Genomic DNA, 16,118 nt, shown 5'->3' with positions numbered 1-16,118 from the left:
ATTTATAATTTTGCTCTCATAAGTTATAAAATTGTACGCTGATTTTTTCAATATGTTTTAAACTCTTTTTTCTTTCCAATATTTTCACTATAACATTTGAGTAATCATTTGCTTTTGAGTAACTAATTGAAGTAGAAAACGACGAACATAAAAAGCATAAAAAGCAACTTGATGTAATGAAATTTCAAAGCTTACTTGAGACAGGGTGCACGGTATTTAGTACGCGCTTCCAACCGCTCTTTAGCCAAGTTTTGTTCGGTTTTCGAAGTTTGCTTAATTGATGCCTGCAATGCTTTCTCCTTGCACCACTCTACATGACGATCGTATGCTTTGGGGCCGAAACAACGTTCACAATGTGGACACTGTTCAGCTGCTGGAGATTGTTGTATACGTTTGACCTGCGCACGATCAGATGAACGGATACGATCGCGTGTGAAACTAGCAGTGGAAACAGTTGATGTGACCATTTGATTGTTGTTTGGCAGCGCAATAGAGGCATCCACACTCGCAGCAGCTCCGTTATTGGGTATGGTAGTGGGTACGAAGGTGCCACTGGGCGACTTCGAATGTGACTTTACGTTTCTGCTGGCAGGTAGTTTCCGCACTGAGGCGCGTGCGGTACTGCGTGTCAATTCATTGCTGTCGTTTGATTTTTTGCGTATAAAAGTGGGTGATGCAATATGCTAAAAAAAGAAGCCAAAAACGTATATATGTACGTACATATACATTACACATAGGAATGTTTTTTTTTCTTTACAACTGTTACTTCTTTAATTGTTAAACTCACACACCTGCAAGGGTTTGGGGGATTGTCCGCGCTGCTCCTGATTCAATGAGGGTAAGCAAAAATTCTTCGGCAGCGGATAGCTAGCCAATTCGGTGCCCTCTCGCCGTTGTCGTGAGGAATCGAACACATTACGTTTCTTAGTTGCCATTTTTTCGCATATGCCCACATGTTTCTGCAGCGTTACGGGATTGAAGGTGCGCCGACAGATAACGCAAGGCACCAATTTTGCTGGTGCATCCGGATAGGGATCTGCTGTATTCGCAATTGTGTTGCTGTTATCTGTTGTTGATTGTTATTTGATATATATAGAAATAAAGAAGAGAACAAATAGTCTTATTAATTAAAATTTGTTTTTTATTTTGATGTATAGTGACATATTTGACATATTTATTATTTCTATAATTTCATTTTTTCGACTTATATTTAGGTGTAGTGAAGTAAAGAAAACTTAAATTATTTTCCTCAAGCTTAAAGAGCGAAATAAATGCCCAGCAGTTTCAAATCCTCCTGAGGAATCCTTTTCCACTTATTTTTATAGCGTACCATAAGGTAACATACAACACAATGCATTTCGTATTGTACACTAAATATCGCTTACTATATTTTGCAATTACCACTTTAAGGCCAGGTTTTTCAGTGCAAGTTCAACTCAGTTTATCAGTTAAACTACGCTTAAACTTACTCTGCAGATTTTCAGTCTACTTTAACTGAGCTTAAAAGGTCGATCTGGCAAGGTTAAACTCTAGTTAACCTATCAGTTATTTGCGTTCGTTCGAAATGGCGTCTAATATACCCAACAAGCATTTGGGCTTGAGTACCATTAGGACACGAACACAGAGTGAGCTCAACCGTTTCTTCTGGCAGCCTGCACTTCCTTGCCCTGCGGTTACTGACGAGGACTAACTTAAAAGCATGTGACGCCAGAAAGCAGTGTCCAGTTAGTATGCCCATCGTGAGCGTTAAGTATTCTCTCTTCAGAGATACTGTAGGCTTTGCACATGCTTTTAGAAATTTTGCAGCCCACGCTTTTGGCCACGCCTTTCCTGCTTGATTGATCATATGCAACTCCTGTCTCCTTTTGACTTCTCCCAAATAGATTGGGACGTCTATCGTTGAGTGCTGCACCCTCCTTTTCCAACTCATAGGCATTTTCAACCAGGAACCCAGTATGAATGTATGGTCCGGCCTGAGTGAAGATTTTTCAATGCTTCTTTGCATTCCAGAACACTTTTGATGAAGTATTGAGGCTAACGCGATATTTTACTAGATGGGGCAGGGATCGATATATCTAGGGGTAATAAAAGCTCCATTTAGAATTCTGGAATCTTGCGAGCGATTTTTAAGACACTAGTACAAACATGAAACCTTACACATAGATCAGATCACCTTGACAATGCAACAAAAGAAGAAGATAAAAAGAAGATAAAACATTTTTAAGTACATTATAAACAAGTCAAAGGAAACGAATAATGTTTCTTTGAACAAAGACACAATCTTGATGAACATTGATATTTAAATTTTAACATTAGCACTGTATACATTTTTATAAGGAACAAAAATATAACGCTAGAGAGATTGTGTCTTTGTTTGAAGAGACATTTTTCGTTTCTTTTGGTTCATTTATATAAAAGAAGTACTTAAATTTGTACTTTTCTTTTATTTTCTTGTTTTGTTGAATTGTCAAGGTGACCTAGACTATATGTAAGGTTTCATGCTTTTAGCTCATTGAGTAGTTACTCAAAAATTGTTCGCATGATTCCAGAATTCTAAATGGACTTTTTACTACCTCTAAATATCTCGATCCCTGTCTCATCTAGAAAACTGTTTTATCATTAATATTCGTTCAAAGTTTCATGCCTCTGGGTTGTTGGGATGTTCCACAAAACTCAAAAGCAAAATTTCCAGGCTCAAACCATTTTATGAATTTTCACGATCCCTGGACCAGAAAACGAAAATTTGTTTCCCTGATGCTGCATAGTCATGGGGTTCTGAAGTAGGTTCTAGCTCTACGGGAAGTTACTCAAACGAAATTTGCAAATGTACTATTTCAATATCTCGATTCTGTCCAATATAGAAAAGTCTTTTATTGTAATTCTTATAACCTAACAGAGCCTAAATCTTCGTTCACAGTTTCACATCTCAGGGTTAACGGAAAGTTTCTTAAAACTTGAATGAAGTTATAGACTTAACTTTGTTTACTTGTTCACGTTTACGTTGTATTTTAAAAATATTTTAAATTATATTATCATGGCACAAACAAATTTTTGAATGTTAAATTTTTGAAGAGGAGGAGGAGGGGAGTAAATATAGGGTTAAATTGATTAACTTGCTCTTTTTTATTTATTTATTTATTATTATGATCTCTAAGACTTAGTTTAGGTTAAAATTAAAAGATTAACATAAATACTCATGTCACATTTAGTGACGTACAATATAAAAACAGTTTTTCTTTGAACTTACTAATATTTTCACAGTCATTTATCTCAGAAGGTAACTCATTGTACAGTTTATACCCTAAATATTCTATAGACCTTTTGGCGAACTCAGTTCTTATTCTAGGTAGTCTTATATTATTGCAATTTCTAGTTCCATAATTGTGGATTTCATGATTATAATGTATTTTACTACTCAGGTAATTCGGTAACATTCCTAACCTAAGTTCGTGTATAAATTTCAATGTGAAATAGTTAACTGACTGTTTAATACTAAGCCAGTTTAATCTATTGAGCATTACAATTTTTGGCGTTCTAGGAGGACATTTTAAAATAAATCGCATTGCCTTGTTTTGCTGTATTTGAAGTTTCTTAATATATATATCATTACTTAATAGCAGCATAGTAGGACAATAAATAAAGTGTGGTTCAATAATTGAACGATAAACCAATATTTTATGACTTTGACTAATGTGTTTACATGTTCTATACATGAAGCCTATTTTCTATGCAATTTTTCTTTCCAGATAAGTTACATGCTCTCCAAAATTTAGATTATCATCAATCAAAACTCCCAAATATTTAATTTTGTTGGATTTCCATGTTTTTTACCTCCAGCGTAATATTATTTAAACTATTGTTACCTATGATATTAGTGGTCTTACAACATATTATGAACTTAGTTTTTTCGACAATTAATTTCAGTTTTCTAAGGCATAACCATTTGTATAGCGAGTCCAGGTCTTCTTGTACTTTCAGCATGGCACATTCTGCATATTTTTCACTTATGATAAGCAATGCATCATCCGCAAATAGACGTCTTTTACAATATTTTAAGCATCTTTTGATATCATTGATATACAATGTAAACAATATTGGCGCCAAGACCGATACTTGTGGTAAACCAATGTTAACATCCACCACTGATGAAACTTCCTTTCCAATTATCGTTCTCGGCTTTCTGTCGCTCAAATAACTCCGGAACCATTCCAACGCCTTTCCTCTTATACCAATTTTAAACATAACGTCCAATAACTCAGATCTATCGACAGTTTCAAAAGCCCGTTTTAAGTCCAAGAAGACAGACACCGTAAATTTTTTGGCCGCTTTGTCTTCTTTCCAATCTGCAATTACCATATTCAACGCTGTTTCACAAGACTGGCTCGACCTGAATCCCGGTTGTTCTGGGATTATCACATTGTGCTTATCTAAGTATGCCGCAAGTTGATTCTCCACCACTGTCTCCATAATTTGTTCATCTGTAGGTAACGTGTTCAATGTTGTTCATTCTTCAGGTTTCATTGTATTTTTTACTTTTTCCACAGGTATTATTGTGGAAATTTTCCACTAACTAGGTACAATACCGCTGTTTAAGGACTCGTTAATTAGATCTTTGTAGAAATTAGCAGTATATATCATGGCATCTTTAAAGACTCCCTCCGATAAAAGCTTGTCGCCGCCATATTTGTTTTTAAGTGATTTTGTGATAATAATAATATCGTCCACTACAATGTCAGTAAATTTAAATGTTTCAAATGGATGACTGTGATTTGCGCTTATTTCATCCCCATTTACAATTTCTTCGATGCTATCATTAATTTCAACAATACTTTGTATAAAAAAGTTATTTAGGGCATTAGCCATATCATATTCATTTTCCAGGTATTCACCGTCAATTACAATTTTAGTGATATGTTTTTTAACATCATTAAGCTCGACGAGGTCTTTTAGACACTTCCACATAAGTTTCATATCACCATTGTTATTATTTACTCTATCTTCCATGTATTTCTTTTTTTTTTATAAATTATGGTTCTTTTATATATTTCCTTAATGACGTTATATTCGTCCAAAAATCCAGTATTTCGAGCAGTTTTATAAGATTCTATTTTTCTTTTATGCAGGTTTGTTAATTCGCGGTCATACCACTTATTTCTTATCTGTATTTGGGTCCTCTTTATATAAGTCAGTGCTTGCATAGCCTCAGTTAAAACTTCGTTCAGGGCTTTAGTTTTAGTTTCTACTCCGGAAATAATCGCATGTTCTTAGCAAAGTTAAAAGATTTTCAGCACTATAGTATTCCCAACATGTAACAGTAGCATATCTTCTCATTTTACAAAGCTTTGTTGTTGGCACTTCGATGTGGATTGTTTCATGGTCAGAAATGCGATGTTCACCTATATTCACTGCTTTAACTTTATCATTGTTACTGGATAGCAAATCAATTCTTGTAGACGAGTACTCTGTTATCCTCGTGTCGAAGTTGTAAATAAACTTGTTAGCTGGTTTGAGTATGATGACGATACATTTACGTTGATATTAAAATCACCAATTATTAAATTATTATCCGCCTCCTTGAGATGTTCAGTGATGATTTCATTTAGATAAGTAATAAAGGTGGAGTCACTGCTACTTGGTGAGTGATATAGTACACCGATTTTCCATTTTAATGCACTACACATTCATGTTGATAGCTTTATTACAAACTATGCTAAATTGTATATTTTCATACACATACATGACAACATCGCCAGTATGTCTACTTTGAGAGTCACCACGAATGCATTTGTAGGTCGGAATACTAAGTTCAGAATCCAAGATATGTTCTGTTGTACACGTTTCCGTACATAACACAATAATTGGTCTTCTTATTTCAATAAGACGTTCCAGATCGATTTTATTTGCTATAATACTACTAATATTAAGATAAATGCATTCCAAGTTGTATATATTGCTATCTCGATTTAAATAATATTTTGACTTTTGTGTTGCATTGAGGATCTTCTTTGGTTGCTAATAAACAACTTTCCTTTTTCTTGCATCTAGCTTTTGTTGGTATACGGGACAAGTTCTATCCAGAGTATCATGGTTTTCGTCAAGTCCTAGATTCAGCTCCTTATTTGCTCTTATGCAGTTAATTCACTTGTTTACTGCATTCTTTATGCATTGTGTATGTTTATGCTCACCCAAGCATTTTGTGCATACTTCCTTTTCCTTGCAGTCAGCCGCTTTGTGATTGAAGCCTTTGCATTTAAAACAGCACAATACCTGCACTGCATAATGTACTCGGCAGCGTTCCCAACCTACATTAAGCCTCTCTCCAGCTAGTACATTTCCTGACGCTTCAACATTCATTTCCATCACAGCATTATAGTAGTTTTTCGGGTTCTTTTTCACTTCATATTGCTTAACAATTTTGATGTTCATTTCACTTAAACTAATGTTTTGTCGTTTAATCCTATGCACCAGTTCCTCGTCGCTACATTAAAATTTATACCAGTCATTTGCTGGTTTCACTTTCTTTGGGAATCTTAACCTCATAGTTATTTCCCAGATTGTTCTCAATGGCATTTTTTATTTTGTCACGCTCATGATCATTTTGGCTTTCAACAATAACAACTCCGCTTTGTCTTGCACTATATTAGTTATTTGCAGCTCTTTAGGATCAACTAGTTTACGTCAGTTTTGGTTTTTTTCAATATTTTGCCCTTTATTCGGCTTGACAATTAAGGGATGGTTATTTCTAATGTCTGCCAAAACTTCTTTTTTTTTTCTTTCATTTTTTGTTATCGCTGCGTATGACACTTTGGCTTCAACACTATTAACATTTTTCTTTATTTCATTGCACATTTTTTTATTCTCTTTACTTATTTCTTCAATCATTTTCTTATTGTCATCCTTGTTTGTTTTCAACTCATCACAGACCTGCTCGCTGCTTCGCTTGAAGCCTTCAGCAATTTCCCGTATATTGTTCACTTTTCGCATGATTCTTTCGCTTTTTGCATTGCCTTATTTCTGTCGCTAAATGCAACTTCCACTGCTTTTAAAACTTTCTTTATTTCTCTTTCATGTTGTTATGGATTCGCATCTTTAATGGAGCAGTAAGGAAGGCAGTCGGCATGATCTAGTGGTGCTCTGTGGCTAGTCATGTCGGCTGGGCGGGGTTCTTGCCAACCTTACTGTCCTACGCCATAAGCAGAAAAATTCCTATCATGCCTTTAAAAAAAACCCGTGAAAAAGCGCAGAACTAATTCAAAACGCTTATAAATTCAAAATAAAACAGCATCCGGTGGCCCCTTACCTGTATACCCTAAATGCCTTCTAAATAAGCGGAGACATCAGCATTCCCATTCTAATAACAAGTTTATTTAATTCAGTTCAATAAAAAAAACTGTAAAAATACATTTATCATTATTAATCAATATCAGGTAAACCTCCAAGATCAAAACTAACTAACGGTCAATCTTACGAAATCAAAATCAAAAGAGACAGAACTTATTTCCTCCCTGATAGTTGATTCGGTTCTATATCTTCCTCACGTATTTATTGGTGAGAAAAGGGGCTTAATGAAGAGAAAGAAAAATTGCGTCCAAGGAAAAAGGTTAATAAAAAAAAAAAGAATGGCGTAACCCACGGAAATTGTTTAATCTGTTTTGATATTGATTTCGTAAGATAATATTCCTTACAAACGTTCTGGTATAAGCCTTGCTTAATTGCCACGATTACGTGTATATACGACAGCAAATGCAATATAACTAAACCTATACTAAAGCTGCAGACATTGGTGCTTTATCGGTAACCGTATCGGTAACCTTATAACAGCTGATTCGACCAACCTTATGGGAATCAATGCAATCGATTATTGGTGCCGCTAAAGTCGTAACCGTATCGAAGCCAACCAATTGGTTTTTGGTTTACCGTCGTAACGATAAACAGCTGATTACGTTAGAGATACGACTACAGCGATACGACATACGGCACCAATGACTCCCGCTTAAGGCTTATTAAATATTTGTGATAAGGGAACCCTAAGGCAAAAAAGAAATTTTCCAATTCTATGTATTATCAAATATGTAGTATGTAGTAAGGTGTTTTGGTTATTTTATACCCTTACTCTATATTTCGCAAAAAAAAAATTTTCTTTACGCCTAATGGTGTGTATTAGAAATACTGAATATGTCGGAAGTCTGTTAAAGGCACATTAGGTGCATCAATGGAAAATTCAAAATTCCTCACAAAAAAAAAAACCTAATGAGTTTACCAGGCTTACTGCGTTTATATCCTTTTTCTTTTATCACGTACTATTTTGTTTTGTTGCAACGTTCAAAAAAAAAAACTTAGTATTTAGTATTTATATGTATATATATACAGACTACATGAAAAAAAAACCAATACCTTTAATAAAGGTAGTCATGAATATGAGGGCACGTAGTGAGTGCCTCATTAATGCAATATTACTGCCCTCCAAAAAAAAAAAAAAAAAAAAAGAACGCATTTAAATAAATGGATCAGCTGGAGCTGAACTCCAGTAGAGTTAGACTGTAGTATCTTAAAAGCGTCACGCGCGCCAAGTGCATCAAGATTAGACCTATATATATACATATATGCATACCTATATAAACGAGTTCCTAATGTAGTGAAACTAAATGCATGCCTAGGAGTGATGTGGTCTAATCCTATTTTAGTTTACTTAAGAAAAGGAAATTGTATTCCTTTTTGCTGAAGCTCTAAGCCTTTGGCCTACAATCCAACCTTAGTGTAATATTAACCTCGCGTATTGCTTAGTTTGGTCTTACAAATATTTACGTACACATGTATGTATCTATCATTGGTTACACATGTGTATTTCTAAGTCCGTATATGCTTATACCTATCTAACTATATTCGATCTATGTAGATATGCAGGTATGTATTTATCATTGGTTATACATGTGTATTTCTAAGTCTGTATATGCTTACACATATATAACTATATTCGATCTAAGTATACATGCAGGTATGTATTTATCATTGGTAATACGTGGGTATTTCTCAGAACATATATACTTACATACATATATAATTATATTTGATACAAGTATGTATTTATCATTGGTTATATATGTGTATTTCTAAGTCCGTACATGCTTACACATATATAATTATACCTAGTACAAGTATATAAGCATGTATGTACTTATCTTATCTATAAATGTGTATTTCTAAGTTCATGTATGCTTATACACCTATATAATCATACTTATATTTAAACTCTCCCTATTGGGGGGTAGGGGGTTGGAACGGACTCACCCATCGTTTCACCCGTCGTTGTTGTTGAAGCTGGTGCTGTTGCAGCAGGCCTAGGTTCGGCGGCCTTGCTGTTGGTGTGGTTAAAGCTGGTGGCGTTGCAGCAGGCCTATGTTCGGCGGCTTTGCTGTTGGTGTGGTTAAAGCAGGTGGCGTTGTAGCAGGCCTATGTTCGGCGGCCTTGCTGTTGGTGTGGCTAAAGCTGGTGGCGTTGCAGTAGGCCTATGTTCGGCGGCCTTGCTGTTGGTGTGGCTGGAGCTGGTGGTGGCTCAGCAAAGTTAATTTTCACGTTATAGTTGTGCATGCGCCGCCCCAAAATGCATTACAATCTGGCTTTTCGTGGGTTTCGAAGCACAACTTAGGAACAAACCCACAAAATAATGCGAATGGATGTTGTTTTCCTTATTTTGGAAGTTTGGAAGTAACTTCCCCAACTCTTTCTCAATTTAAATATTTCCGTCTGAAACTTTACCGTCCGTTCCAACTTTTACCACCTTCACGTGTCCAGCCAGCCAAGAAGAGAAAAATCTAAAAAAAAACCGCTTCCGTATATGCTTCCGCTAGATCCCCCTATCAATCGATACTTCGATGTTTTTATTGGTTCGTTCAACCCACATGTTGGCTCATGTCCCTGTCACACATACCATGTTCCGATTTTGTCGTTGTGTTGATGATAGGCGTATGGAGTTCAGAGGGGGCAACTTTTGCGTCGTGAGAGAATTGTGCGCTGAGTTAATTGGACTTGCCAATAGAGATAGCTTAGAGCGCTGTAAAAAAAAACAATATTCACCATCACGGCCGCAGTAGTTACCAATGTGTTGATTATGTTTTGCTTTTGCCATCCCTTTTTACCAGTGAAATGGAAGAAACAAAGTCAGCTGATAGGATAAAATTCTCGGCGATGCCACCTGCACTAATTTAGTACGGATAGTGTGTAACCACTCCAGGCAACCATGAGTGAGGATGAATCCTACCTTTTTCTCTATCACTAGCCAACTGGTACGTTCCAAGGGTGAATCTCCCAAGTGAACCATAACAATGTTTCTTCAGAGCATTATCAAATTCATTCCGGTACTCAGATAGTTGTTTGCCATTTTTGCTCACTACCATCTGCATATCTTTTAGAATGTCATCAACGTTATGCACGTACTGCACACAATCAGTACACATAAATCTAAGCATTTCACATTCGTCTAATTTATTAACACTGTATTGGTCCATGTCAGAGCATTTTTGTGCTAAATGATAATATTTCCCACACACCCTTTCGCAACGATTTTTTGACACTTCTCCACGTATCGTACTTTTGCACTTGTCGCATTTATTCTCCATTTTTTGTATAGAATGAATATATGTATATGTATGTATCAAATTTGTAAGTGTATGCGTCTTGCTTTCTTTATTTAGAGTCACTTTCTCGCAAATATATTAAATTTAAAAAACTTTATTTGGTATAATATTCTTGAAACCAACTTCTGATTCCGCTTTTTGAGTCTCTGTCTCACACATTATTTCTTCTTAAAAAGTATTTGTATATAGTTTTACCATTTTAAAATGTAAAATTCGAGGAGCAGAAATAAACACAACCGTACACTCAACAGTATATAAGCTTTATTTACTTTCACTTGGCTGTTGTCTGTAATCAAATCTTGCAAGTTAAATTTGATACACTTCCCGGTGTCCGATTGAGCTGAAATTTTGTACACATGTATAAAACCGACGATAATGCAATATTAATAAAAAAATAAATAAATAAATAAATGTAAGGCGCGATAACCTCCGAAGAGATCTAAGGCCGAGCTTCTCTTCCAATTTGCGTTGTGCTCCTATTGATGGAATTTTTTTGTCGCAGACGAAGAAGCCTAATTATCGTTAAAGGTTACAATGAACTTATAAAGTATTATATTTCTTTACATTCAATTTATTTTTTTACTTTTTAGTTAATTTTATTAACCAATAATAAAAGCTTATTTTCAAAAAAGTTTTTTTTCTTTAATTTTATTTACTTTTTATATTAAAAATATTTCCAATTATATTTTCATTATACAAAGAAATGGTAAATGAATGGTACATTTTTGAAATCAGTTGTAAAAAGAATTTAAAGTTATAAAATTAAAATTTTTAAATATTTTATTATCTCTATGAAAATATTTCCAAACTCTGACGATTTTTTGAATTTTCACGATCCCTGGACCTCATAGCGAAAAATTATTTCCCTCATGTTGCATTGTAATGTGGTTCCGAAGTAAGTTCTTAGTGTCTTAGGCATAAAACATGTAGGTTCCGTCCCACCAATTCGTAGAGAAATTGGAAGAGAAGCTCGCAGGCACGATACAAAAAATGGAGGTAGTTCCATTTAGTGTGACGTTAGCCACTTGACTTTTGCGGGGACAATGACAATTTTACCAAATGTTACGAATTTTTCTAATTTTGATGGATTTCATATTAACGGATTTCATATTACGTCTAAATTACTTTCATAGTTATCTATATACATAAAAGAAAGTGACGTTAGTACAAACGCGTATAACTCAAGAACGCCTGCACCGATTTGGATGATTGACACCAATTCAGATTGTTCTCTGGCCAGGATAGTAGAACATTCAATCAAATTCCTGAAAAATTCCAAAAAAAAGTATTTATTTTCCCATACATTTTGTATATCTATTTATATAAAAGAAAGTGACGTTAGTACAAACGCGTATAACTCAAGAACGCCTGCACCTATTTGGATGATTGACACCAATTCAGATTGTTCTTGCCAGAATAGAAGAATATCTAATAAAATTCCCGAAAAATTCAAAAAAAAAAAAAAAAACAAATTTATTTTCCCATACATTTTGTATATTTTATATATATAAAAGAAAGTGACGTTAATACAAACGCGTATAACTCAAGAACGCCTGCACCGATTTGGATGATTGACACCAATTCAGATTGTTCTCTGGAATAGAAGAATATCCAATAAAATTCCCGAAAAATTCCAAAAAAAAAATTTATTTTCCCATACATTTTGTATCTTAATATATAAAAAACACGTGTCACAACATTTTCGGCCGCGATGGACTCCTAAACTACTGAACCGATTTTGAATTAGTTTTGCACCCCGTGTGTAGATTGATCTAACTTTAGACATAGGATAGCTTATATCTCAGTTTATAGTCGCAATATTATTTTATTGCAATTTTTTTCATTTGTTTATACGTAATAATAAAATGTTACGTATACGCAGTGGCACTCATATTTTCAGGTGGTGCGGATATACTTCCGTGTAATTGCTTGGTGTTTAATTAAACAACCTGCTTATCAATAAAAACTATTATAGCAAATGATATCAGGTATAGCACATCACCAGGCCCGCCGACAGGGTGGGGAGGGGGAGGGGGCCGCGATTTAGAGGTACTATGACATTTTTTTTAATTCAGGAGAGTCTTTAGTTGTTCCATGTGCAATTTTTAAGCCGAATTTCAAAAGCAACGAAAATCTGCATTTCGTTTTAATATTATAGTGAAGTGTGAAAAATAAAAATCTATATATGTATATAAAAAGAAAGGCTAAAATGTGTGTTAGTTGGTCGCCGGTGTTTGAAGAGATGCGTCGGTCGATTTTGTTCAAACTTTCACACAAGTTGCGTAAACCTCGCGCGGTGGTTACTTCATAGGTTTGGTTGCGATCGACATACAGGATCTCGAGATATAGGCCGAAACGTGGACCCGAGTACCCCTAGAATGTGTTTATAGAATATGGATAACAAATGAAAGCTGTTGATGAGTGCTTTAGTATAGGATAATTTTCATACCCCTGGGTGACTAGGGTCTCGAGATATAGGCCAAAACCTGGGCCAGTGAATGCCTATACAATATGGATATCATATGAAAGCTGTTGATGAGTGCTTTAGTACAGAGTAATATATTATCCAGAGACGGACTGGGACTGGGATTAGGACTAGGACTGGGACTGAGACTCGGAGTGGGACTGGGACTGGAATAAAATACATACCACTCTCTGGGACAGGCAATAAGGGATGCAGAAGAATGAGAAGGAATTCAGAAAAGAGAAAAGAGAGAAGGAGATTGAGAAAGAGATAGAATGAGACGAAGATGGAGATAGATGAAGCGAAGCAGAAGGAGGGAGGAGTGAATAAAAGGATTAGGCAAAAGTGAAAGGGGGAGGGCAGAGTCAGATGGAAAAAGTTTATTAAAATGTATGCAGATAGGCCAAATTTAGGGCAGGACAACCTCTGCCCGGTCTTCTAGTATATATCTTCTTCTTCTATAAATCTTATAAAATAAAGTCGCTAAATGCCATGTATGCACATAACTTCACACAAAATGCGCCGATTTTAAAACTGTTTTTTTGCATTTGAAAGCTTAACTACGTGAGATGGTACGGTTAACATAATTTGAAGATATGTATCATAGGGGGTGGCAAATTACCAAAATGTAGTAAAAAATCATAAAATTTTTGTGTACACAGCTATAACTCATAAACGGATTGATGGATTTAAAAAATTCTACTTTTCAGGAAAACTTTGAAATATTTACCTTTGATCTGCGTCAAAAAAAAATACTTCATTAATTTCTTATATCAGCCAAATTGTTTAAACAAAAGTAATATTTTTACCAAAAAATGTGTTTGTGTGGTTGTTCGTTGTGAACTATGCGCGCTAACTGCTTTTGAGTGAGGCATGATGCGACACATACATACGTATATATATAGCATTTGCTGCGTTATTTAACTTCGGGCGTTGGTTTATAGGTATGTATGGATGTTCATCACTACATAGTATAAAACAAAGTCACTTTTCCTGTCTCTATGTCCCTTTGAATGCTTAAACCTTTAAAAATACGCAAAGGATTTTGATGAGCTTTTTTTTAATAGATAAAGAGTGATTGAAGAGGAAGGAATGGATGAACATATTTGGCTGAAAATTGGTGGAGGGGTAGCTTAGAACCAGGAGACAGACATAGGATAATTTTTATCCCATTCTGGCTAGGGTCTTGAGATCCTGTGTTTTCCATCGAATCCACGTGAATTGTGGGACAAATACAAGGATGACATGTCAACAGACATTTTGCATCGTGCTCGAGTCCATTCAATGAATCCCAACCTTGAGATGAATGAAGAGATGCACAACCAGGCTTTGGTTTTGGTAGAAAACATGTGTTACCTTATGTGCGGCAAACTAGTAGTCAGGCTAGGAATGCCACCACCAAATCTTAGAATAAACGATGCTTTCGAACGAGAATTGCATCGTTAACGTGAATACGACACAAATGCATTAAGCCAGTTGGTTAGAACGAATGTACCTGTGTTGAATCCCCAACAGAAAGAAGTGTACGATACGGTGATGAAGGCAGTTGATGATGGAAATTATGGCATATTTTTCCTTGATGCGCCTGGTGGCACTGGCAAGACATTCCTTATATCACTTATTTTGGCTACAGTTCGTGCAAGATCGGAAATTGCAGTAGCAGTGGCTTCTTCTGGAATAGCCGCTACTCTGCTGGAAGGTTGCCGAACCGCTCATTCGGCATTAAAATTGCCATTAAACCTTCAAGCGGTTGCAGAACCAACCTGTAACATCGCGAAACAGTCAGCAATGGCCAAAGTTTTGGTAAGGAGCAAAATAATTATTTGGGACGAATGCACCATGTCACATAAACATGCGTTAGAAGCCCATTTTGAACATCCACTACGCTACCGACTGTGCTACACCCTAAAATCTTGGGTGTGACGCTTGATCAGGGGCTACATTTTGGTGAGCACGCAGCCGCAATTGTTCCGAGAATTCAGAGCCGTAACAAAATCCTCAAAACCCTCGCTGGCAGTACCTGGGGAAAAGATAAAGAAACGCTTATAACTACATACAAAGCAATTAGCCAGCCGATTACGTGCTACGCGTCACCCATATGGTCGCCAAGCCTAAAAATTACCCACTGGAAGAAGCTAAAGGCCTGCCAAAATACTGCTCTCAGAATTGCCACGGGCTGTCTTCTTATGTCCCCAGAACACCATCTGCATAATGAGGCGAGAATACTCCCCATCAGGGAGAGAAATGAGATGCTGACCAAACAGTTCCTGTTGAATACCCAGAAACCTGAGCATCCCAACAGACATATGATTGATGAACCAGCACCGCCTAGGGGCTTAAGGAGTCATCTCCGTAAGAATTTTGAGGAAATACGGCACCTGCGAACCCAGCCGTATGAAGCGAAAAAACACAAGCAGGTCCTTGGTGAACTCCATAAACAAGCTTCGGACCTTTATGCCGGGAATTGCCAGGGGTGAATCCAGTACTCAAAGAAAAGCATCCAAAACTCGCGGAAGAGGAACGCATACTCCCCAGGGAAACGCGGGTCACTCTTGCTCAACTTCGTTCTGGATACTGTAACAGGTTAAACTCTTACCTATCCAGAATCAACCCCGACACAAAATGTATGCCCCGCTTGCAATGTGTCCCCACATGACACCAACCATCTCTTTAATTGTGATGTGGAACCAACGCCTCTAACACCCCTTTCCTTATGGTCCACCCCTGTTGAAATTGCAAGTTCCTCGGACTCCCGTTATAGGGTATTGATGACAAGTTGTGATCGGTCGCGGCTGTTAGGTGGGGCGAAGCATTGCTACAACAACAACAACAAGAAGCTCTGAATCGAACCATGAAGGATCTGCGTGATGGCGCAAGACATTTTGGGGATGCATTGATTTTGCTCTCCGGCAATTTCCGACAAACACTACCGGTAATACCACCATCGACCGCTGCCGATGAAATCAATGCTTGCCTCAAATCTTCGACATTGTGGCCTTACGTGTAGAAACTGCAGCTGA

The 16,118-nt window shown here is 36.4% G+C and overlaps 1 protein-coding gene across 5 annotated transcripts in view; it reads right to left on the bottom strand.

Annotated features, from left to right (window-relative positions):
• LOC137243043 (serine-rich adhesin for platelets) overlaps nt 1–16,118 on the bottom strand; it is a 116,089-nt gene that overhangs the window by 80,014 nt on the left and 19,957 nt on the right. For all 5 annotated transcript variants that reach the window (XM_067770208.1, XM_067770212.1, XM_067770209.1 and 2 more), the window contains exons 2-3: nt 792–1,066; nt 196–683 (exon numbers count right to left, since the gene is read on the bottom strand). In XM_067770208.1, the coding sequence (XP_067626309.1) occupies nt 196–683; nt 792–1,066 (763 nt within the window). The remainder of the gene's footprint in view (nt 1–195; nt 684–791; nt 1,067–16,118) is intronic.

Source organism: Eurosta solidaginis, chromosome 3, assembly GCF_040869045.1.
Source record: "Eurosta solidaginis isolate ZX-2024a chromosome 3, ASM4086904v1, whole genome shotgun sequence".
Classification (NCBI taxonomy): Eukaryota; Metazoa; Arthropoda; class Insecta; order Diptera; family Tephritidae; genus Eurosta; species Eurosta solidaginis.
The sequence above is the reverse complement of the archived record's forward strand: the minus strand, read 5'-3'. Positions and strand labels throughout refer to the sequence as shown.